The 26,061-nt window shown below is 44.8% G+C and overlaps 1 protein-coding gene across 1 annotated transcript in view; it reads left to right on the top strand.

The window, feature by feature from the left end:
* The window catches only part of LOC145359340 (transcription factor CP2-like protein 1), a 52,775-nt gene extending 42,492 nt beyond the window's left edge, over positions 1-10,283 (top strand). Inside the window, exons 12-15 of the mRNA XM_080213943.1 lie at positions 3,100-3,197; positions 7,382-7,524; positions 7,664-7,715; positions 9,345-10,283. Of these exons, the coding sequence (XP_080070069.1) occupies positions 3,100-3,197; positions 7,382-7,524; positions 7,664-7,715; positions 9,345-9,382 (331 nt within the window). The 3' untranslated portion in view covers positions 9,383-10,283. The remainder of the gene's footprint in view (positions 1-3,099; positions 3,198-7,381; positions 7,525-7,663; positions 7,716-9,344) is intronic.
* Positions 10,284-26,061: the final 15,778 nt, after the last annotated feature.

Below are 26,061 nucleotides of genomic sequence, written 5' to 3'. Positions count from 1 at the left end.
GGTGGCACAGTGGTTAGCGCTGCTGCCTCGCAGTGTCAGGGATCCAGGTTCAATTCCAGTCTTGGGTCACTGTCTTAGTCACAGATGTTTACAACATGGAAACAGGCCCTTTGGCCCAACTTGTCCATGCTGCCCTTTTCTTTTTAAAACCCCTAAGCTAATCCCAATTGTCCGCATTTGGCCCATATCCCTCTATACCCATCGTACCCACGTAACTATCTAAATGCTTTTTAAAAGACAAAATTGTACCTGCCTCTACTATTACCCCTGCCAGCTTGTTCCAGACACTCACCACCCTGTGTGTGAAAAAATTGCTCCTCTGGACACTTTTGTATCTCTCCCCTCTCACCTTAAATCTATGCCCTCTAGTTTTAGACTTTCCTACCTTTGAGAAAAGGTATTGACTATCTAGCTGATCTGCACCCCTCATTATTTTATAGACCTCTATAAGATCACCCCTCAGCCTCCTACACTCCAGAGGAAAATAGCCCCAGTCTATCCAGACTCTCCTTATAGCTCAATCCATTAAGTCCTGGTAGCGTCCTAGTAAATCTTTTCTGCACCCCTTCTTGTTTAATAATATCCTTTCCATAATAGGGTGACCAGATGGCCTGTATGGAGTTTGCAGGTTCTCCTTGTGCCTGCATGGGTTTACTCTGGGTGCTCCAGTTTCTTTTCATGGGTCCACTCACCTGATGAAGGAGAAGAGCTCCAAATAGACCTGTTGGACTTTAACCTGACATTCTGAGACTTCTTGCTGTGCCCACCCCAGTCCAATGCCAACATCTCCACATCATGGCAATCCAAAGATATGCAGGTTAGGTGCATTATCCATTCTAAATTGCTCCGTAGTGTCTAAAGATGTGTGGGTTAGATGAATTAGCCATGCTAAATGTGTGGGTGTTATGGGGCTAGAGCAGGGGAGAGGAACTGGGTTAGATACTTTGACAAAGAGTTGGTGCTGACTCAATGGGCCAAACAATCTCCTTCTGCACTGTAGGAGTTCTATTTTATGAACTACTTTATCCCAGAGAATGACAAGGACGTGGAAAAATTTACCTTATGGAGTACTTGAGATGAATAGCATTGATTTGTTTAATGAGAGGCTAGATAAATGCATTGGGAGATAGAGTGATGGGAGCAGTAAAATGTGGAGCAGGGACACCAGCATAGACCAGATGGGCTGAAGGGTCTGTGTCTGTGCTGTAACTTCTGTGTAGGTCTGTGAGAAGCTGAGAACAGTCATTATCTCCTGTGATCAGCGAGATCCAAGTGTTTAATCTTGGTAACCTGGAACTGACAGGTATTTCTCACTGGACCCATAACGCATTGCTACAATCTCATGTACAGATTTATAAAATTCTAACAGGATTAGACAGGGTAGGTGCAGGGAGGACGTTCCGGATTGTGGGGAGTCCAGAACCAGAGATCACAGTCTGAGGATTCGGGGTAGACCACTTAGGACAGAGAAGAAGGGACATTTCTTCACCCAAAGAGTGGTGAGCCTGTGGAATTCATTACCACAGAAAGTAGTTGATGCCAAAACATTGAATGTGTTCAAGAGGTGGCTGGATACAACACTTGGGGCAAATGGGATCAAAGGTTATCGGGAGATAGCAGGATTGGGCTATTGAGTTGGACAATCAGCCATGATCGTGATGAATGATGGAGCAGGCTCGAAGGGCTGAATGGCCTCATCCTGCTCCTATCTTCCGTGTTTCTATGCTAATCTATTGATGATATATTCCACTATGTTAACAGTGACATTGACTTAAACTTAAAATAGCTGGGAGTTAAAATAAATGGGTGGGGGAATATTACAAACATGTGTTAGTAATATTATTATTTCAGGATATCCCGTCACAGGATTTAAGGTAAACTTCATTGGTGGGTCTGTGACATTTCAGTACTGAAGGGAACAGTCCCTGGGCAGAGGGACTGTATATTCTCTAGAATAAACTCCCTGGCCACCAATTGTTTACATACAATTACTGCCATTTAGAATACTTCAATAGCTTTTGAATGAACAATTTCCGTTTTGGCCAATATAAAGTACATGATGAATACAACCCTATACTTAGGCAAAGGTTGCCCCCTAGAGGCAATACAAGTTCTTTGACGTTGGCCTCAGAAACAGAGAGTCTGATTTGATATATTATTGTCGCACGTGTTGGGATACAGTGAGGTGTTTTTTGTACACTTTACAAACAAATCATGTTCCTAGCGTACATAGGGGAGAAGGAAAGGAGAGGAAGCAGAATATAGTGCTGCAGTTACGGGTCGGGCGTAGAGAACGATCAGCAAAAGAGCACTATTAGAAAGTTGAGAAGATTTAGTTCAGTTTTAAGAGTGCAGAACAGGAAAAAAAAAGGTGGAATTACAGGGTGTGCTGGGAACAGCTCGCAAGAAATCGCCAAGCACTGGTACCAACTTTTTAAAACAAAATCTTCAGCAGCTGGTGAGAGAACAGAGGCAACGTTTCAAGATGTTTCTGTAAGAAGTAACATGTCAGAATCCTCTGTTTTTTCCAGTGAGGAATTATTCCACCTGAAACGTCAACATTCTTTCTCTCTCCACTGATGCTGCCAGACCTGCTGAGATTTTCCAGCATTTTGTTTGTATTCCCAATTTCTAGTCTCTTCAGTATTTGGCTTTTATCTTACTTGTTCATTAGTTGAGCATTAACTAGAGATTTACTTAATTTTTTAATATCCCTACAAATGCAGAAGGAGGCCATTTGGCCCATCAAGGCTGCACTGGCCACAGTCCCACCCTGGCCCTACTCCTGTAACCCTACACATTTACTAGCCTCCCTGACATTCGGGTTCAATCAACCTAAGCCACACATCTTTTGGACTGTGGGAGAAAACCCACGCAGGCACAGGGAGAATGTGCGGAGTTTACACAATGACCCGAGGCCAGAATTGAACCCAGGTTCCTGGCATTGTGAGGCAGCAGTGCTAACCACAGTGCCATCATGCTGCCTCGCTCAGATTGAGAGACAGAAGCAGATTTCAATTTCTGGCATACAAGTGATTTTTCAACCCTTCAAAGCCAAAGATGAAAACACCCTGGTGACGCTACTGCTTTTGTCCGCAGGTCCATTCGGCCACGCCTGACGGTTTATATGTGCCAGGAACCGCAGCCAGAAAAGGAGAAGGAGGATGGGCAAGACTCTCCCAATGCTGCCATGTGCGGTGCGTAAGCCTCATCACTATCAAAACACCGTGGTTCGGTGCACTGTGACGATGAATAGGTCAGGGAGTACTAAAGAACATAAGAAATAGGAGCAGGAGTAGGCCATCTAGCCCCTCGAGCCTGCCCCGCCATTCAATAAGATCATGGCTGATCTGAAGTGGATGAGTTCCACTTTCCCACTCTCTCCCCATAACCCTTAATTCCCTTGTCTGTCAAAAACCTATCTACCCGTGACTTAAATATATTTAGCGAGGCAGCCTCCACCACTTCAATGGGCAGAGAATTCCAGAGATTCACCACCCTTTGAGTGAAGAAGTTCCTCCTCAACTCTGATCTAAACTGCGCCCCCCCCGCCTTATCTTGAGGCTGTGCCCTCTAGTCCTGCTGTCCTTTCTAAGTGGGAAGAACCTCTCTACCTCTACCCTATCCATCCCCTTCATTATATTATACGTCTCTATAAGATTCCCCCTCGTCCTTCTAAACTCCAATGAGCACAGACCCCGTCTAGCAGGCTGTCTGGCTGCTCCGGTGGGTGAGGAGGGAGTGGGGTCAACACGGACCTGCTTGCTTCGGTCTTTATCCACCTCTCCAAGGGTTGTTAACCCTACAGAATTGCCCTGAAACCTCCAGGAATTGAACGAAGATTCCTCTCCCGGGCACGGCTGTGAGCAATCCCAGAAGAAAGCACGTTGTCCTTTATTTATTTTCTTTCTAACTCATAGAAAACATGTTCAGAGATATTGGAGCTGGGAAAGATTGCTGCTTGAAAATCTAGAATTATCCAATTGGTAACAATGGGGGGGGGGATTTACTGCCCAATCTGCCTCGTGTTTCGGGGCGGTGGAAGACTGCCTACCATTGGTCAGTGGAGGGACCTTTCGGTCCCGTACCCATCAACAGGGGTTTCCTTCTGAATGCTGCCCTCACCGTCTTGGAACCTGCGGACCAGGGGAGTGTGGGGGGGGTGGGGGGGCCCTCATTCCCAATAGAGATGGGGAAAGCTGGAAGAGCTCAGCCTAAAAATTGAGGCTGGTCAGGATGAGGCCTGCAAAGTAGCCACTTAAGGGCCTCAGTCGGTGAATGGCAGGGTTTTTCCACCCAAGGCTCAGGCCACGCAAACATGAAATTGCGTGTGGGTTTGGGGGGGGGGAGATTCCCGTTCATTCAATTTTATGGCCATTCCCCCACCTCCCCACCCCCCAACAACGCAGAAGCCGCATTGGGGAGAGGGTAAAACCCCCACCCCACCCCCACAAGTCAGAGTAAGGATCCTGTCCGATTCTTGGTGCTTGGAACGATGCTCTGGCATTTTTATGGCTGAGCTACAGCAGGATTGACACTTTTTAACCCCCTGTCCACCATTTCCCAAAGGTGAGACCAGCCAACGTGAAGATATTCTCAGAAAAATAACCAGGCTTTAAAGTTAACCTTCCTCAGGCTGGTGAAAGGGAATGACACCAACTCCCCCAAGTGACAGAATGTGGGATTACGGCTTCACTAACTTGTCACCGCTTTGCAAAAAGGAGTTCAAACAATCCCTCTGTGAATTATTAGTTTTTATTTTGCCTTAATATTATGACAGGAGTTCTCTCCCTCACAGTCATAAAGAACTTTACAAGATGCCATTCTGCATAGTGAGTGACACAAGCCTCTCCAAACCAGAGTCCTCGATTGATCAATCACGGCGGAGCAGACATGATTGGCCGAGTGGCCTCATTCAGCTCCTATGTCTTGTGGTCTTGTGATCTATTGAGGACTCTCATTTGGAAAGGTTTTCTCATCCCCATTGTCCTGCCCTTTTCCCCATAACCCCTGATCCCCTTATTAATCAAGAACCTATCTGTCACTGCATTGATTCTGGATGGGGCAGTGAGATAGTCTGAGGGCCAGTCGGATGGTTCCCGAGGGTGAGCGCCTCTGTTAATTTGTAACGGTATTCGCACAATAGACAGGAATGACCCAAGTTCAGGAGATCAGTAGGTTTAGGTTGAGGTGAGACTTAATGAAGGTTAAGAAGTTACTTTGCAGGAGTGGTGTACAAGGCCCTAAATAGTAACCACACGGTAGGGTCTAAAGGAAGAACTAATGAGAGCTTGTCAGGAAGGTAAGGTGATAACATTAAAGCACAGTATCATAGAATCTCGACACTGCAGGAGGCCATTCAGCCCATCAAACCTGCGCCAACAACAATCCCACCCAGGCCCTATTCCCACTATTTCTTTATTTATCTTCCAAACTTTATTCCCTAAATGGTATCTTCTTTGGATTCAGTTATTTAAAGACAGTCCCTAATATCAATTACCAACCAATCAACTTACCACTTTCCTGTGACATCACTCTTAGTGAGCGTGCTGTTTGGTAGCTGTCCCTCGTCAGTCCCTGAGCCTCATGCTCCCTCCTCCACCCCCCAGTGTCCCTCGTCAGTCCCTGAGCCTCACGCTCCCTCCTCCACCCCCAGTGTCCCTCATCAGTCCCTGAGCCTCATGCTCCCTCCTCCGCCCCCCAGTGTCCCTCGTCGGTCCCTGAGCCTCATGCTCCCTCCTCCACCCCCCAGTGTCCCTCGTCGGTCCCTGAGCCTCATGCTCCCTCCTCCACCCCCAGTGCCCCTCGTCAGTCCCTGAGCCTCATGCTCCCTCCTCCACCCCCAGTGTCCCTCGTCAGTCCCTGAGCCTCATGCTCCCTCCTCCACCCCCCAGTGTCCCTCGTCGGTCCCTGAGCCTCATGCTCCCTCCTCCGCCCCCCAGTGTCCCTCGTCGGTCCCTGAGCCTCATGCTCCCTCCTCCGCCCCCCAGTGTCCCTCGTCGGTCCCTGAGCCTCATGCTCCCTCCTCCATCCCCCAGTGTCCCTCGTCAGTCCCTGAGCCTCATGCTCCCTCCTCCACCCCCAGTGTCCCTCATCAGTCCCTGAGCCTCATGCTCCCTCCTCCATCCCCCAGTGTCCCTCGTCAGTCCCTGAGCCTCATGCTCCCTCCTCCACCCCCAGTGTCCCTCGTCAGTCCCTGAGCCTCATGCTCCCTCCTCCATCCCCCAGTGTCCCTCGTCGGTCCCTGAGCCTCATGCTCCATCCTCCATCCCCCAGTGTCCCTTATGGGTCCCTGAACCTGACGCTCCCTTCTCGAACCTCAGTGTCCCTGGGGGTCCCTGAACCTCGTGCTCCCACGTCCAGTGAGTCTCATGGGTTTCTGAGGCTGGCACTCCCTTTATCCTCCATCCCCAGTATCCCTCACGGGTCCCTGAATGTGGCGCTCCCTCCTCGACCCGCAGTGTCCCTCGTGAGTCCCTGATCCTGACTCTCCCTCCTCGACCCCCAATATTCCTGAGCCTCGCACTCCCTTTATCCTCCTCCTCCCCAGTGTCCCTCACGGGTCTGGTGTTCCCCACTCCCTGAGGGCTCCGATCCTCGCAGTCCCTTTATCCTTTGCTCCTGAACAGTGAATGAAGCAATGTGGGAAAATGGGAAATTGTCCATTTTTGCAGGATGAATAAAAAAGCTTACTATCTAAATGGTAAGAGATTGGAGGGCATAGATACAGAGGAAACTGGGTGTCAGCTGAGGTGATGCTTCAGTTATACCAAGCCCTGTGGAGTATGGTGTACAGTATTGGTCACCTTACTTAAGGAAGGATGTAAATGCATTGGAAGCAGTTCAGAGAAGGTTTACCAGATTAATACTGGAGTGGGTGTATAGTCACATGAGGAAAGGTTGGGCAGACTAGGTTTGTATTTGCTGGTGTTTAGAAGAGGTGACTTGATTGACCCTAAGGATTCTCGACAGGGTTGATTTGGGGAGGACGATTCCTCTTGTGGGAGACTCATAAAACTAGAGGTTACTTTTTAGAAGTAAGGGGTGTGTAGGGATATGGATATGGAGATGAGGGGAATTTTTTTCACTGAGGGTTGCAAGTTTTTGGAACTCTTTTCCTCAAAAGGCAGAGGTGAATAGATTCTTGATAAGCAAAGGGGGTGAAAGGGATGTGGAGTTGGGGGTTACAATTAGATCAGCCAGAACGTAACTGAATGGTGGACCTGGCTCAAGAGTTTGAGTAGCTTACTCCTATTCTGAATTTATACATTTGTCTGGTACAGATTTGTCTCAAGTCAAGATGGTTACATTTCATTGCTTGTGCGTTTGATGGCTTTCACATGAATTGAAATAAGTCTCATCTCTCTACTTTCCTCTATAGTTTACAAGGAAATCTACCTGGAAGATTTAACCAAAGCTGAATTAACCAACAAGTTGGCAGCTCTGTTCAGTATCTCACCAAACCAGATCCTTCAGATCTACAGACAGGGAGCAACTGGGATCCATATCCTGGTTGGGGACCAGGTGAGTTACTGAATACTGGCTCACATGGGGGCCAGACTGTGTGGACATTTAAAGTTGCTGGATACATACCATTAGACATTTAGGTTTAAACTGAGTGCAGAAGGAAGGTGATTTTCTAATCTTTATATCTTTCTTGCAGATGATTCAGAATCTTCCAGATGAATCCAGTTTTATAATTAACTCACTGAAAGGTAAATGATCCAACGTGTGTATAACATGAGTGAGCCCACACTTGCAGGGTTGCATCCTGGAATAGCCATGATGAATTCTTGAGGGAAGTTAGTTGTTCTTCCAGTTGAACCCTCTTGAAGTGATTTTGCAAGAGACAGTACTATCTCTGGTGTGTGCTAAGAAAGTCTACCCAAAGCACAATCATTAGTCTCTCCATCCTTAGTACACGGGAAAAACGTGTTGGGAAATGAGGCAAAGAGCTGTCCAGTGGCCAGAAAAGAAGGCCGACTCCACCTCCACTAGTTGTGCTTCTCTTGCCATCATAAGCAACATGAAAGGTCCATCTCAAGGAGCTGGTGACGTATTGGTGTTGTCCCTGGATCAGTAACCCATGCCAATGATCTGGCAGTCATAGGTTCAAATCCTATATGGTAACTGGTGAAACTTAAATTCAGTTTGTAAAGTTTATTTATTAGGGTGGGAATATTTGTGACACTATCTCCATAATCTAACTACACACCAAGGGGCAATTAAGATAAAAGCAAAATACTGCAGATACTGGAATCTGAAACAAAAACAGAAAATGTTGGAAAATCTCAGTAGGTCTGACATCTATGGAGAGAGACTAGAGCCAATGTTTCGAGTCTGGATGACCCTTCATGAGAGCAGTGACGAAGGATGACACAGTAGTTAGCACTGCTGCCTCACAGTGCCAAGGGCCTGGGTTTGATTCTCAGCTTAGTTCACTGTTGATGTGGAGTTTGCACATTCTCCCCATGTCTGCATGGGTTTCTTCTGGGTGCTCGGTACTGTGCCGCCCAGCTGCCCCTTAAATGCTATCGTACCTGCTCCCACCACATCCGTACAGTCATCCAAGACTGGGGGTGGCTAGCTCAAGATAATTGGGATTCATTGAAGAATGGCCAGATGAAAGCAGTAAGATTGGATGGATGGATGGATTATAGATGGATGGTAGATAGGGAAAGCAGCCAGAATTCCATATTCTGGAAAGGTTGAGGTAAAATGGGTTAAAGAATTATTTTCATTTGAACTCATCTTGTTGACTGAGACACACATTAATAGCTTCATATCCTTGCAGCTGCTGTCACTTAGCTGGAATGCAATGGATGGAGAACCCTGCATTTGCAATCTGTACATTACTTGAACATAATAAACACTTTCTTAGTTTAGGTGGCGGCCTGGTAGCACAGTGGTTAGCACTGCTGCTTCACACCTCCAGGTAACTGTGTATGATTCCCGGCTTGGGTCACTGTCTGTGGAGTTTGCACATTCTCCTTGTGTCTGTGTGGGTTTCCGCCGGGTGCTCTGGTTTCCTCCCACAGTCCAAAGATGTGCAGGTTAGGTCGATTGACCATGCTAAAGTTGCCCCTTAGTGTCCTGAGATGCGTAAGTTAAAGAGATTAGTGAGTAAATGTGTAGGGATATGGGGGTAGGGTCTGGGTGGGATTGTGGTCGGTGCAGACTCAATGGGCCAAATGGCCTCTTTCTGCACTGTAAGGTTTCTATGCATGTTGAAATAGCCCAATGTAAATGGAGGATACAACATCTGCCAGACACTGGGCATCTTGTAATCTTACTGTCGAGTTATCAATCTGACTTTGTAAGATATTTTTGTATTTCCCTTGCAGTGGACAGTTTGAACGGTTACTACATGATTTTAAAATAGGAAGCCGGGAGCTTTACATCTCAAAGTGAAACCAGGGAAGTAGTGAACTTTGATCGTCCACTCAGAGCATCTGGAACACCGTTCCACCTTGTGAAAATTATTGCACAATCAATATGATCAGCAATTTAATATCACAGGCCAAAGCCTCCCTCCAAGCACAGCCCTGAGCAGATGGATTCACCTTCGACACACTCTGGGGGTACAAGACTGCGGGATGGAATGTTGAGCCCTTCCAACAGGTGTTTGGGTCGGTCATTGACCTTATAGACGTAACAAAACCCGAAACATTCAGAACCGACAATTCTCAACAGTTTGAGTAGTACTGTTCCAAATTCAATTCCAAAACTATCCGGTGGGAACAATGATGCCATTTAGTGGATATTGGGAGTACAAACCAAGCTCTTAATTTCCAAAGCATTTTGGTGGTGGATCGGGGGGGGGAGGAAAGATAACAGCCTCCGAGATCCTTGTGCTAGTCACGTACCCACTTCAAAACTTCCAGCTGAAAATTGTGACTCAACCCAGACATGGTCCCACCAACCGTCCCTCAAGGATTTCCCAAAAGAAAAATGAATCAGAAAAATACAATAGCCATGATAGAGTATCCATCTGTTGGAACCTTCTATAATATAATAAAAAACAACAGCAAAGGAGGACAGATCTTAAAGCCAATCTCCAGCAGTTTGGACTGCAATAATTTAGGAGATAGAACTGGAGATTGGGACCAGCTGGGTAGCTCTTGTGGGAGCCGGTGCAGACACGATGGGCTGAATGGCCTCTGACTGTGCTGTAAAATTCTATGATTCTAACCTATTTACTTTCCAATGTTAAGATCAATCCCACGAATTGTAGTTAATTCATATTTAATCATTGTAAAAATGTAAACATTTTATATCAGATGTTGAAGTCACTTTTTTTTTTACACATGTAAGTAATGAAGACATAAATAAAAGCTTTACAACACTCCAGAACAATCCTTTCTTTGTGACAGAGGTTTCTCCTGTCAGGTTGACAGCAGTTACAAGTGTTTTTTTTATTTCTCCCCTGAGATTTATAGGATTGACTAATTTGCAGAAACCCCTCCAATTGTAAATCACAAGCTTTCAGCACTGCTTCTTCCTCACCTGATGAAGGGGCCACGGTCCAAAAGTTCGTGATTCTAAATAAATCTGTTGGACTTTTAACCTGGTGTTGAGAGACTCGTTACTGTGCCCACCCCAGTCCAGAGCCGGCATCGCCACACCAATTGTAAATGACATCAGGTTCTAGAGACATAACCATGTGGCAAGAAATTTTAATGATACATTCCAAAAGTTTACTAACCATTAAAAAGGTGACAATTCAGAAAGATAAAAAAGCAAAGAGCCAACGAAAGCAATTAGCAGTAACTAACACTAAGAGAAAGCTTAACTTTAACAAAAGGCTTCTCACTGCCCTTCTCAGAATGAATGGTAAAGTGATGACATCAACGAGAGCCCTCAGCACTTGGCTCTCTTCTCACCTCATGTCCTTTCCCCGAAATGGCTTCTCAGGGTATTTTTTTATTAACCTACCTTAAAATAGTGAAAGGCCACTTTAGTCAGTGTTGTTGGAGAAATAGCCAATTGGTCTATAACCTGTCAATAATGAAATTAGAGTTAGCCCATTGGTTTTAAGCTCGATATGCATTGTGGGTGGGATTTTACAGCTCTGCTCATGTAAGACTGGAAATTCCCACCCAGAGGTCAGACATTTCCATTGTCTGCCCCTCGCCAACTTCAATTCTGTGACAGACAAGCAATAAAATTGTCTCAGTTTTAAGACAACGCTTATGAGTGCGAGGTGATTCATCTTGGTAGGACAAACTTGAATGCGGATTACAGGGTCACTGGCGGGGTTCTGAGGAATGTGGAGGAACAGCATGATCTTGGGGTTCATATCCACAGATCTCCAAAGATTGCTACTCAGGTGGATAGAGCCATGAAGGTGGCTTATAGTGTGTTAGCGTTTATTAACGGGGTTTAAGAGCCGTGGGGTTATGCTGCAATTATACAGGACCTTAGAATATTGTGTGCAGTTCTGGTCACCTCACTATAAGAAGGATGTGGAAGCATTGGACAGAGTGCAGAGGAGATTTGCCAGGATGCTGCCTGGTTTGGAGGGTAGGTCTTATGAGGGAGCTGGGGCTTTTTCTTTAGAGCAGAGGAGGATGAGAGGCAACTTAATAGAGGGTTATAAGATGATGAAGGGGATAGATAGATAAAGTGGACATGCAGAGACTATTTCCTCGGGTGGATGTAGCTGTTACAGGGGGCATAACTAAGATTCATGGTGGTAGACATAGGAGAGATGTCCGAGGTAGATTCTTTACTCAGAGTGGTTGGGGTGTAGAATGCACTGCCTACTGTGATAGTGGATTCAGACACTTTAGGAACTTTCAAGTAGTTATTGGATAGGCACATGGAGCACAACAGAATGATAGGGAGTGGGATAGCTTAATCTTGGGTTTGGACATAGCTCAACATAACATTGAGGGCTGAAAGAGCTGTACTGTGCTGTACTGTTTTATGTTCTTTGCTAACTACATTTCTTGACTCGAGGTAGGCTTAGGTCTTCAACTAATGACTGATTAACATGCTGTTTGTCGTTTGGAGCTGAGGTCCCTCAAGCAAGATCTCATTCAGTCTTTCCCCATTCAAGGTGAACATTCATAATCATCTCTTTACGCGATGATATGAGAACCACATGTTATTCCTTCCTCTGTATTAATGCTCAAGTGTTAATAACATGCTCAGTAAGAAGTCTCACAGCACCAGGTTAAAGTCCAACAAGTTTATTTGGAATCATGAGCTTTCAGGTGAGTCAGCGCTCTGAAAACTTGTGATTCCAAATAAACCTGTTGGACTTTAACCTGGTGTTTGAGACGTCTTACTGTGCCCATCCCACTCCAATGCCATCATCTCCACATCATAATAACCCTATTATTGGGAAAGTTATAAACATTTGGTGTTCTACATTACATTTCCAGCCTGACATATCTATTCATTAATTACTTATTTAATTGTCTCACTTAAAGCCGTCTTCTTAGTTTTAATTAAAACATCTTCCATCAGTTTCAGCCAAGAACGTATTATTTCAAACCATAAAATGAAAACTACAAAATGATTGTCTCATAAACTGAAGCTACCAACACAGGTGAGCAGATAGTCTAATTGGCATTTTGTTACAGAATTAGGAATAATTGGAAGATGCTCCCTCTACTGGCTCATTCAGGCTTGTTTTTCATCCAATTCTCACTTGAGCTGCAGCTTTCTCCTCTCCATCTGTTGAACTTTACTTATGGGCCGTGCTGCCATTGTGCCATGACCAGTCTGGCATTTCGTCACAGTGCCCTACATGGGGATATATTACTGATCTCACTGCAGATTGACTGCATCCATGTTTCAAAATGGTGCTGGAGCATGGCAAATCTTTGTGAGCTATGGTGGCACAGTGGTTAGCACTGCTGCCTCACAGTGTCATGGACCCGGGTTCAATTCCCAGCTTGGGTTACTATCTGTGTGGAGTGTGCATGTTCGCCCCATGTCCATTTGGGTTTCCTTCGTGTGCTCCGGTTTCCTGCCACAGATGTGTGGATTAGCCAACTAAATTGCCCCTTAGCACTAGGCGGACTAGCTAGGGTAAATGCATTGGGTTATGGGGATAGGGCCAGGGTGGGATTGTAGTCAGTGCAAACACAAAATGGCCTCCTGCACTGTGGGATTCTATGTATGGTACAATTTATATGGATAGCACACAAAACAATACTTTTCATTGTACCTCAGTACATGTGACAATAAATTAAAATCTCACTCATATATGGAAGCCTAGTCAGTAAATACAAACAGATAACTGACCACGGAGGGGTTCAGACCCTTCCTCAATAAGTGTCTGAAAACCTGAGCTTCCCAAATGGGTAACAACAGTGGAAATTCTGGTTAATACAATATAAATAGTGCAACTTAAAACTTTACCATGCAGAAGGAAGCCATTTAGTCCATCAGGTCTGCATGGACTCCAACAGAGTACTTTACCAATGTCCTTTCTCCCATCCTATCCCCACACATACCATGGCTAATCCATCTTACACTTACACTTCTTGGGACACCAAGGGACAATTTAGATAAAAAGCGAAATACTGCAGATACCGGAATTTGAAACAGAAACAGAAAATGCTGGAAAAATCTCAGCAGGTCTGACAGCGCCTGTGGGGAGAGAATAGAGCCAACGTTTCGAGTCTGGATGGCCCTTCATCAGAGCAGGGGCAATTCAGGATGGCCAATCCACCTATCTTCGGACCTTGAGAGGAAACCAGAGCACCCAGAGGAAACCCACGCAGACACGGGGAGAACGTGCAAACTCCACACAGACAGTGATCCGAGGCCAGGAATTGAACCTGGGTCCCTGGCGCTGTGAGGCTATGGCACTAACCAACAACCGTGTCGCCGAGACTTCTCTCTTTCCCACTCCCTAACAGCATCAAACTGCAGCAATCCCTCATTTACATAATGTATTTTGATGTGATTTATTATTGTCACATGTATTAACATAGTGAAAATCATTGTTTCTTACACACTATACAGACAAAACATACCTACATAGAGAAGGAAGTGAGAGAGTGCAGAATGTAACGTTACACTACAAGTACACTAGCTGACAAAGTAGTGAATAAAGTAACAAATATGTTCTTTGTGAATCTTGAAAAAAATGTTAGAACGAATAGTGAAAAGTCCCACATGCGTCACTGGTTTATAATTGCCAGCTTGCACTCCCCTGGCCCGCACAACTGAAACAAAAACAAAAATTGATGGGAAAACTCATCAATGGAGGGGGAGCTGGAAGTAAGCGTTAAGCAAGTGGAAGGATTGACGGAACAGGGGAACCAAGGGGAAACTCTACCCCTCCAGGGCTGGAAGGCAATGGGGATTGAATAAGAGTTCACCATGCGAGGAGAACATTAATGTTGATTTGGCAAAATAAGGTTGTGTACAAATGAGACACAGATAGCTACGTTAAAAACCTTCTGAATGCAACAAAGAAAGAGACATCCCAGCAAAAAGAAAAATAAACGCCAAACAAACTGAAGTTGGCTGGCAGGGAAAGAGGTTGTGGAAAAGGGAGTGAGTGTTAGGGGTGACTGAGTGGTGCACTAAGGTGTCCCAAAAGAATGTTGGAAGGGGAAAGCAAGGGAAGATGGATTTGGTGGAAGCATCATGCAGGAGTTGGAAGAACTTTTGGGGAGATGTAACACCTGTCCTTTCACCTCCTTGTTTCTTACTGCCTAAGGCCCCAGACACACCTTCCAAAATGGAAGCAATTTAGTTGTACGTCTTTCAAGTTATACTCACTCTTCACGACATAGTCCCTTCTATCTTGGAGCGATCAAATGGAGGCCGGGTGACAGCATTACAGAAACACCTCTGTTCAGTCCAAAGACCCTGAGCTTCCACTGCTTGATTAAGAAATGGATAGATTTCTAGACACTAAAGACGACAAGAAGTTTGTGGAGTAAGTGGGAGTATGGCATTGAGATAGAGGATCAGCCTTGATCATATTAAATGGGGGAACAGGCTCGATGGGCCAAATGCTTCTTGCTTCTATTTTCTAGTTTTGCTGCTTCTCATTTAATTATTTCAATTTGGCATCCTATAGTCTACTGGACTCAAGATTGAGTTTGACAACTTAGATCATAAGTGCCCCTTTATCTTGTTCCATGTTTCTTTTTCTCTTTTCCTTTTGTTGGAATAGTTTGTCTTGTTTCTTTCTTTATCCAACACATTGCGTTGATGGTTTATATGCAGCCACTTACACCTCATTTGGACACGATCTTTGATACATTAATTATCTCTCCCTGGCTAGTGCAGCATGAATCTTTTGTCATTTAATCTCCTCTAGCCTCCACCCTATCACAGACCTTCTCTTTTCTTCTTCCTGCCCTGTTCCACTGGCTGAAAAACTCCAATGTTTCTCCAGTTCTGATGAAAGGTCGTTAACCTGAAACATTTGCTATGTTGCTCATAGAATCTACAGTGCAGAAGGAGGCCATGTGTCCCATCGAGCCTGCACTGACAACGATGCCACCCAGGTCCTATCCTATCCCTATAACCCCACATCTTTTACCCTCCTCATTCCCCCTGACATTAAAGGGCAATTTATCCTGGACAATCAACCTTACCTGCACATTTTTGGACTGTGGGAGGAAATCGGAGTACCCGGAGGAAACCCACACAGACATGGGGAGAACATGCAAGCTCCGCATAGACAGTGACCCGAGGCAAGAATTGAACTCAGATCGCCCTCTACAAACAATTCCTGACCTGAGTTTTTCCAGCAATTTTTGTTTTAGATTTCCAGCAGCTGCAATATTCTGCTTTTGTGCAATTGAAATAAGTTGCATTGTCTGCTATCTTACCTGGTCGCAGAATCACTATCACAATCATCTTTCACTCTCCAAGTAAGGGCAGGTTTACTTTTCAGGATTGTTTAGACATCAGGATTAGACAGGGTAGATGCAGGGAGGATGCTCCTGATGGTGGGGAAGTCCAGAACCAGGGATCACCTCAGGATGGAGGTGAGCAGACATTTCTTCACCCAAAGAGTAGTGAGCCTGTGGAATTCATTACCACAGGAAGTAGTTGATGCCAAAACATTGAAGGTAATCAAGAGGCAGCTGGATATTGCACTTGGGGTGAATGGAATCAAAGGTCATGGGGAGAAAGCAGGATTAGGCTATTGAGTTGGATGATCTGTCATGATCGTGATGATTGGTGAAGCAGGGCCAAATGGCCTCCTCCTGCTCCTATTTTCCACATTTCTCTGTTTCTATCAGTTTGTCTGACCAAACAGGAACACACCAAGGTGGTCAATTTCCAAGTAGAAATTTCAAAATATGGCTCGAACAGAAACATTATTGCTTCCATAAACCTAATATATATCTGGCAGGTGTGACACCATGATCAGGCAGGGGGTGGGGCTAGCCCATTGCACTGGGGGTGTGTTGACCTGTGCGATGGTGATTTGCCCAGGCTAGGGCAGATTAAAGGATCAGGGTAGTCAATGAGGTTAAACTGAGGCTTTACCTGATGCAATTTTTCAAAGCCACCTCGGCTAAGATGAAGTGTTAGATCCAGCCCAGGATGGGATGCAATGCCTCATTCTGTCAGCTTGGATCTTGTTTTCTCTAGAGAAGGCTGAGGGGGAACATGACTGAGGCGTGTAAGATTATGAGGAGTATGAACAAGGTTCAAAGGAAGCAGCTATTCCCATTGGTTAAAGTACCAGCCACAAGGGGACATGGTTTTAAGGCAGGGGCAGAAGATTCAGAGGGGATTTGAGAGAAAAAATTCACTCAGATGGTGGAGGGAGTTGGAAATGCACTGCCTAGGAAGGCAGTGGAGGCTGGAAACCTTTAAAAAGGATTTGGATGAGCACTTAAAATATCATAACAATCAAGGATTTGGGACAAGCATTGGGAAATGGGATTAGCGTGCCACAAGGGGTAGTTACTGTCAGTGCAGACTCAATAGGCTGAATGGCCTTTTCTGCACTGTATGACTCTATGACTTAGGGGTTCACAGAGTAAACTCCAGATTTTTTCTGTTCCAAAATCGGCAGTTTGCTTCTGTTTTGTTTGCCTTTCAATGAGGCTCCAGGTCAGTGTTGTGTAACACTCCCAAAATCCTGGGGGAGCAGGGCTTAATGGACCAGATAGATGGTTCAGGTGAGATGATAACACATGGATCCATTTGTTCCGTCAGGTGAACTATAAAAAAAGGCCATGACACTGTTCCTAGAAAAACAGTGTCCAGACCAATATTTATCTTTCAAACAACATTATCCACTAATGTAGATTATCTATTTATTTAATTACTGTTTGTAGGATTTTTTTTCTGTTTGCGCTTTGGCTGCTGTGTTTTCTACAACAGTAAATACACTTAATTGCTTGTGAAGTTCTTTGGGATGGTTCCAGGTTGTGAAAGGCAGTGCAGTAATTGTAATTTCTTCTTCCTCTGGGCTCGGAATAGGTTTTACTATACTGTACATTTCCTTATAAACAAACCTCCCATTAAACTAGCACATTTCTACATTAAAGATGTTATATATACATTCTAAAGCAGGCCCACTGGAGAATTAAACAGACAGAGTAGGAAGAGAATTAGAGAGATTGTGTATGCATGAAGGTGACAAAATGGAATAGAACAGGCATGAGAGTGAGAGCAGACACAGGGCGGAATTATCCCAAAAGTTGGCACAGTCTAATTTTAGGCAGGGAAAGTGGCATTTAACTCACTGATGGTAATTGTGACTTTTTCAACTGTACTATGCGGTACTTATCCCAAAGAATTGCACATGTTCTACACTAGCACTGATTGGCAGCCTCTGATGCACCGGCTTCTCCATCACCTCAGTAATGCAATGATCTGGGCACCACAGTTAAAGGGCAGCCCTGCACATAGTGAGCACACTGGCCACTGGGTGGTCATGGCTGCCAAAGTCAAGAAGCATAACTGCCCTGAAATTCACCCTTGAGCGCGTGCGTACTGGACCTTATGGAGGCCCACTGTGGTGTACTCCACCCAATCACCTGGAATTAAGGTCACCAGTGGTCAGTGTCAAAGCCCAATGCAGAAGTGGACAGCCATCTAGTGCCGAAAAAGGATGCATAATCTCCTTTTCTCCACCAGGTAAGTCACTCTTCTCATCAATCATTCATAGGGATCTCAAACATCAGCTCAAAGGACATCATCACTCTTTCCCACACATATCTTCATTTCCCCTGTGGGTCATGTCCTCGTCTCCTCCAAGGTCCCACTCACTATCCTTATCACCTGCCCTGGCACACATCTTGCTCACACTCTCTCCATCTATCTTCATGCCGAACCAGCTGGTACAGAACGAAAGAGGTCCCAAACAGATGGAGGGAAGGCTGAACTCAAGATCCTGACTGACTTTGAGCCAGAGTGCCTCAGCTGACTAGAGAGGACGTGCTCAGTTCTTGTACTGATGGGGAGGTCAGTAGTGTTCAACCAAGTGAGGATCCAGAACTGTAGCATCCATTAAACTACCATACTGCAAGTGGCCTCTGGATTCCCAGGCCCCTTCCTTTCACAGGCACATCTGGAAGTAGCTGAGGGAGTGAATGATGACTTAGAATCCCTACAGTACAGAGAGAGGCCATTCGGCCCATCAAGTCTGCACTGAACACAATCCCAACCAGGCCTTACCCCCCATATCCCTACATATTTACCCAATAATCCCTCTAACCTATGCATCTCAGGACACTAAGGGCAATTTTAGCATGGCCAATCAACCTAACTAGCACATCTTTGGACTGTGGGAGGAAACCAGAGCACCCAGAGGAAACCCACACAGACACGAGGAGAATGTGCAAACTCCACACTGACAGTGACCCAAGCTGGGAATCAAACCCACATCCCTTGAGCTGCAGCAGTGCTAACCCCTGTGATACCGTGCCGCCCATATGATCCTAGACTCCAGCTCTGACCTCAGCACAGAAGAGGAATTCACAGACGCTGATGTTGAAGACCCATCACAGCACTCACACACACATACACCCCACCAGCCCAGAGGCACACACTTCAGACCTACCTCTCCAGCAGCCTCAGGATCACAATCTGGTGAGCACATCACAATGTCCAATCTACAGCAGGTGAAGACAGGGATATTACTTTTTATTTATTTGTAAATCAGAATCTCTACAGTACAGAAGTGGGCCATTTGGCCCATCGAGGCTGCACCGACCACAATCCCACCCAGGCCATATTCCCATAATCCCATGTTTTTACCCTGCTAATCCCCCTGACACTAGGCTCAATTTAGCATGGCCAAACAACCTAACCTGCACATCTTTGAACTGTGGAAGGAAACCCACGCAGACATGGGGAGAACATGCAAACTCCACACAGTGCCCCAACGCTGGAATCGAACCCAAGTCTCTGGCACTGAGGGGGCAGAGCTAACCACTGTATCACCCCTATCCAATATCTGGGAGTACCTGCACTCAGAGGAACGCTGGAGGCCAGGAATTTGCTGAGTCCAAGTCAGATGATGAACGTGTGGACTCGGTCAAGCCTCGGTTGAAGAAGCTCCAAAGGTGACTTCAGGTGTGTTGCCACCCATCCGAATATTCTCTTCCTGTGATTCCATCAGCTCCAGAGGCCGAGGAATGTGGCAGTGCCACACAGCAGGACCCCAAAAAGCAGGCCCACTGAAGGACATCGGCCAAGGCCATCACAAAAAACAAGGAATAGCAGACAACAGACTGCTACTGGGGGATGCACCAACACATAGCAGCAGGGTCAGGAAGGTTAAAAAGTTGTAGTTACACAGCACGGGCATGGCTGTTAATCACTTGTATATAACGTTCACTTCTGTAAGTAAACTCCCATCGATTTCACCCTTTGTTTCTTTGTTATGTCGTGCTGTGTTCCTGTCAGTCTGAAGTGAAAACTTAATTCCTGCGCAAGATAAAGGCAAGATGTCCAGTCCAGGACTTCCTCATTGTGCTTTCTTCAACCTCCCAGCATATTGACGGTGGTCCTCTACAGTGACTGAATCTCAGTGGTAACAACAGTGCAGCACAGTTAGCACTGCTGCTTCACAGCACTAGGAACCCAGGTTTGATTCCCAACTTGCGTTGCTGTCTGTGTGGAGTCTGCACATTCTCCCCTTGTCTGCCTGGGTTTCCTCCCACACTCCAAAGATGTGCGGGTTAATGGATTGGCTATACTAACTTTCCCGTTAGGGAGACTAGCTGGGGTAAATGCATGGGGTTATGGGGATAGGGCCTGGCTGAGATTGTGGTCAGTGTAGACTCGATTCTATGAAACATGTTCTGTGGAATGTTCTGCAGGGCTCCACTAGACCAGTCCAGGCACTGTAATCTCATCTTCAACACATTAGTGTCTGATTTTCCACCCACAACTCTAATAGTACTTCCATACACCAGTGTGTAAGAATGGGACATTTTCGACTGAGGGCACATGCCCTTTTGGAACTGGGTTGAGACTCATTTCATATTGTACCACCACGAGAGGAATTTTCAGCCTATTTATTTGGGCTGGATTTGAACACTCCAAAGATGTGCAGGTTAGATGGATTGGCTATGCTAAATTGTCCCTTAGCATCAGGGAGACCAGCTAGGATAAACGCAGGTGGTTACGTGGATAGGGCCTGGGTGGGATTATGGTCAGTGCAGACACGATGGGCCGAATGGTCTCCTTCTGCACTGTAGGATTCTATGATTCACTAATACTAGCAGTGAAAGGGCAATGTGCTGAATCACTGGCATTCAGTGCAACAATGAATGTGTGACTGGATGTGAAATTGGATTAATGATGTGGTGACATGGGTTTAAATCCTACCACAAATTCAATTAAAATGAATAATTTTTTTAAAAAATCCGATATCAGCAATGGAGATCATATAACTACAGGATCATTGTAAAAGGCCATCTTTTCCATAAATATGCTTCAGTCTTTGCCTGGCCTGTGATTTCAGACCCACAATGTGGTTGACCGTCAACTTCCCCCCCGAAATAAGCCACTCAATTCTATTGCAATGTTAGTGTATCTTGAAGAGGTTTCACAGCCTTGGGTGATCTCATTACTGGAAGGAGGAGAAAAAAGTGTGAAGCTCAGGTAACAAGGATTGATTTTTTTTCAGTTTTGTTCTGGCTGCAGTGTTAGAAGCATAGCTGAAAAGAAGTACCTCTGTTTTTATTTTGTAAGTTTTATCAGTTAGCTGAAAGTACATCTTGTTTACCATCCTACAGTAAATAATTGTTTTGGTAGCTGCAGTAAAGAGTCTGTGCTTCAGTTTTGGGCAACTGTCACAAGAGTATTTGACTGCAGAATTCAAATAACAGCCTCAATCCCAGCATCAAATGAGCACTAGTCTGTGCCATGTTAAACCTGTGAAAAGGGTCTTTGGTTTATGGAGATTGGTTTTGATTGGGACAGCTTATTTTTATACATATATAAAGGTTATACATTAGAGTGATTTTGTTTCTTGTTTGTAATCGATAAAAATTCTTGCTGATTTCTTCCTATACACGTTAGCTATATTCTTAAATGAACTGTTTGATAAAAGCTCCCTAGTGGGTCTTTTGAATCACACTGGAAGTGAAACATCAAGGAACAAAAGAAAATTGCAGCACAGGAACAGGCCCTTCAGTCCTCCAAGCCTGTACCGACAATGCTGCCCGACTTAACTAAAACTCCCTAACTCTTCCAGGGACCATCTCCCTCTATTCCCATCCTATTCATGTACTTGTCAAGGCGCCCCTTAAAAGTCACTACCGTACTCATGTTTATCCTAGCCAAATTCAAGATGCAAATCTTATGATTCAGGCAGGCTTCATAAAACAATTTGGAGTTTTAAACCTGAACCATAATACTATTCAAAAGGTTTCTATGGGGCAGCGTGGTAGCATAGTGGTTAGCACCACCAGTTCCAGGGACCTGGGTTCAATTCCCAGCTCAGGTCACTGTCTGTGCACAGTTTGCACATTCTCCTCATGTCTGCATAGGTTTCCTCCAGTTTCCTCCCAGTCCAAAGATATGTGGGTTAGGTGGATTGGCCAAGTTAATTTGTCCCTCAGTGTCCCAAGATGTATAGGTTTACTGCAGGTAAACATGTAGGGATACGGGGATTGAGCCTGGGCGGGATTGTTGTCGGTGCAGACTCGATGGGCTGAATGGCCTCGTTCTGTACAGTAGGGTTTCTATGGTATATTTCCACTACCACCTTCTCAAGGCTAACTAGGGATGGGCAATAAATTCTGGGCTTGCTAGCGATGCACACACCCCATAAATGAAACATAAACACAGGATCCTAATTGCTGGAATTTTTTGAGTAATGCTCTCTATTTCAACACTGCACATTGCTTTGCAGGTTCTTAATGCCTTGTAAACTTATCTCCAAATATCCTCATTCGTCAATATCTTCATGCCAAGATTGGAACATCAAACTCTTCTAAACAGTGGAATGGTATTACAAAATAGTTAGATCACTTTAAATCAATTCTTATCTATTTTGTAAGTAGTCTCACAACACCAGGTTAAAGTCTTGAAGAAAGGGCAACATTCCGAAAGCTTGTGCTATGAAATAAACCTGGTGGACTTTAACCTGGTGTTGTGAGACTACTTACCGTGCCTAGCCCAGTCCAACACCGGCAACTCCATATTATATATATTTTGTGAAACAAAAAAAATGCCACACAGTAAAGGAAATACTCCACTATTTAATACATTGGCATTATATTATGAACACTCAGTGTTTGAGAATATTAGCACAGATTACAATATAATTGGAATACAGTATGTACAACACAGGTTTTTATATAAGGGATTGAACAGGATTTCAACCTATTTACCAAATGTAACATTTAAATGTAACACGTTCTTTCAAAGCCTGAAAAACAAATTGTCAGGTTATTTCTCATTAGTGAGGCCTGTGTGGACTCATTGCAGCAATGAAATGGCCCTACCCACCTCGATATTGAGAAATGAGACAGACAGCTGACAGTCTTCACTCACTTTAGTGGTTGAAACTCGACGGAGGGTAGAAACATTTAAAAAAGAAAGGAAAAGAAAACTGCAGATTCAACACTGATTTTCAGAAAATTACACCATGGGAATGGTCAGAGAAAACAAAAGAAAAAAAACGCACCAAACGTTTAATCACAGGTTTATATGCATCCAATCTATGGACAGTCCCACCAGGCGTGACATACACAGGAACTACACAGAAGGAAGAAACTTATCACACATCAGTTTAACACCAGGGGACAACCTCTGACATTATTTTGCTGGGTAACCGTACAGGCCTCACTGTAAACTGGCTCTGGACCCAGGTTTTGTTAGAAACTCATTTAATTCTCATTTCGCAGAGAAAAATAACACTAATGCAGAAAAAAAACGCAGAGAAAAAAATGGTTCTACACATTTGCGTACACTCCAACCACTTGCCGTTACTGAAGTGTATCAACATTCCTTCCACAGGTAGCGGGCACTGGGACCAGAGTACAACTGCCAGGAGTCACAGCCTCAATAACTAATGACTTTAATCTCTCGCATAATTTATAAAGAGAATAACCTTGATGATTAAGGCCGCACACCACGCTATTGAATTTTTAAAAATTTTTCCTCTTCCTTTTTACAAAATATGTACATTCTTAAAATGATTTTTCTTCAAGTAGCCTTACCTTGCATAAGTAAATGAACTGTACTGTTTCATCGGACATGTTAAAACAATGTTTCAGCTCCTTAGATTATGCTGTAGCTCGAGAAAGATCGTAATTTTTCTTCTGATCGGGTTAACCCTTTCACCCACTCTCGACATTACATCCAAGCCTGTTCAATACAGCAAGGTCCTCGGTTTGTGTCACAGGTTAAGTGTGTACGAAAAGGCGCACACTAGAATGCTTCTGCGCGCACACAAGGGTTTTTACACTGCATCTTCTCTCCCCTCCTCTCCTGACGGCTTGACTCAAATTGAGTTAAGGCTCCCTCGTACAAGCTGCCATTCTCTCTCACACACACACACAAAGCATCTGCAGGCTGTTCAACAATGATGGGCCTCACAGCCAGATCTACCTACCCAACATCCAATCCAGAAGTACAGATCATTGCAAAGCTGTCAGGAATCAGACTTTCCTGCCTGATTTCTCCATTTCCTGGTCTAGGGAATGGAGTCTAAATTCAGGTCCAGTTGATCATGCAGGAAACTCAATTCAATTGTCTCATTCATACTTAAGAATGTTTCTCTTGGGGGCTGAAAGCATTGAAAATATAGGCAGGCAACAAATTTTAAAATCAAAGGCTGCGATGCTTTTCCACAGCAGGATTGCTTTTGCCTGTGATGGTTCCAAATCAGCATTCCAGGGCATTTTTCTCATTTTAAATCCAATTTTAACTCATAACAACTTTAAAAATGAAACATGTTGGGTGATCATTTTTATTCACTTCAACTACCTCAACAAATATGTCAAACTGTAAAACGATTTAAAAGCCACTTAATTCCTACATTTTCCACTCGCTCGCTAAAGATATTCTAATGTTTAATGAGTTGCACATGTGAGATTGCAGTGATCATGCCAAGTACAGGATCTAACAGCAACACCTCAGGCCTGACTTTAAGTTAGCCCAGAAGGCAGGTACTGTTCTCTATTCTGTAATATCACATTGTAAGAGGGTTCTCTGTCTCCCTACAACACAGACCCCCATCCAACCAGAAAACATCTAACCTTAACACATTGTGTTTCGCTGTGGATTACTCACTATTTCCAATATGCCCATGACTATGTCACTCAATTTCAAATGGAAATAGCAATTGCACAGCAAAGCTTTGCAGCTGTAACAGTTTCAACATCAAGGCCAGCTGATCTCACCACAAAACGTTGCTTGCGAAACGAAGCTTCAGATCAGCAACCGAGCTATAACACTAGTCAACTGATCTGTCACCAGGATTATCAAGTTAACTCAATACGAAGGGGTAGTTGTGTGTGCCTGAATTCAAAAAGCTAAACAAATATTTGCATTCTGGAGAAATGGGCAGCATTGCTGCCTCACAGCTCCAGGGACTCAGCTTCAATTCCTGGCTTGGGTCACTGTCAGTGTGGTATCTACACGAAGTCTGCATGTTCTCCCCATGTCTGTGTTGGTTTCCTCCTGGTGCTCTGGTTTCCTCCCACAGTTCAAAGATGCGCAGGTTAGATGGTTCGGCCATACTAGGTTGTGTCTTAGTGTCCCAACGTGTGGGGTTAGAGGGATTACAAAGATTGGGATGGGGTGGGGGAGGAATGGGCCTGGGTAAGGTAATCTGTCAGACTCAATGCTCTGTGCTGACTCAAATGGTAGTCATGATATGGAGATACCGGTGTTGGACTGGGGTAAACACAGTAAGAAGTCTCACAACACCAGGTTAAAGTCCAACAGGTTTATTTGGTAACAAACACCACTAGCTTTCGGAGTGCTGCTCCTTCGTCAGGTGACTGGGGAGTTCTGATCACAAACAGTGCACATAAAGGCACACACTCAGTTTACAGAATATTGATTAGAATGTGAGTCTTTACAACTGGTCAAGTCTTAAAGGTGCAGATAGCATTAAGCATAGGTTAAAGAGATGTGTATTGTCTCCAGACAGGACAGTAAGTGAGATGTTGCAAGCCCAGGCAAGTCGCGGGGGTTACAAATAGTGTTACATGAATCCAAGATCCCGGTTGAGGCCGTCCTCATTTTGAATTATACCCAGGTAAGTGTTCTCCAAGGCGACCTTCACGGCACATGACAGCACAGAGTCGCTGAGCAGAGACTGATAGCCAAGTTCCGCACACGAGGACAGCCTCAACTGGGATCTTCGATTCATGTTACACTATTTGTAGCCCCCATGACTTGCCTGGACTTGCAACATCTCACTTAGTGTCCTGTCTGGAGACAATACACATCTCTTTAGCTTAATGCTATCTCCACTCACATTGTCTGCACCTTTGATTAGCTGTAAAGACTCACATTCTAATCAGTATTCTGTAAACTGAGTGTGTGCCTTTATATGCACCGTTTGTGATCAGAACTCCCCACTCACTTGACGGAAGAACAGTGCTCCAAAAACTCGTGGCATTTGTTACCAAATAAACCTGT

This window comes from Carcharhinus amblyrhynchos, chromosome 27, assembly GCF_965287045.1.
Source record: "Carcharhinus amblyrhynchos chromosome 27, sCarAmb.v2.hapA, whole genome shotgun sequence".
Classification (NCBI taxonomy): domain Eukaryota; kingdom Metazoa; phylum Chordata; class Chondrichthyes; order Carcharhiniformes; family Carcharhinidae; genus Carcharhinus; species Carcharhinus amblyrhynchos.
Note: the sequence above shows the minus strand (reverse complement) of the source record. Positions and strands in the feature narration are given on the sequence as shown.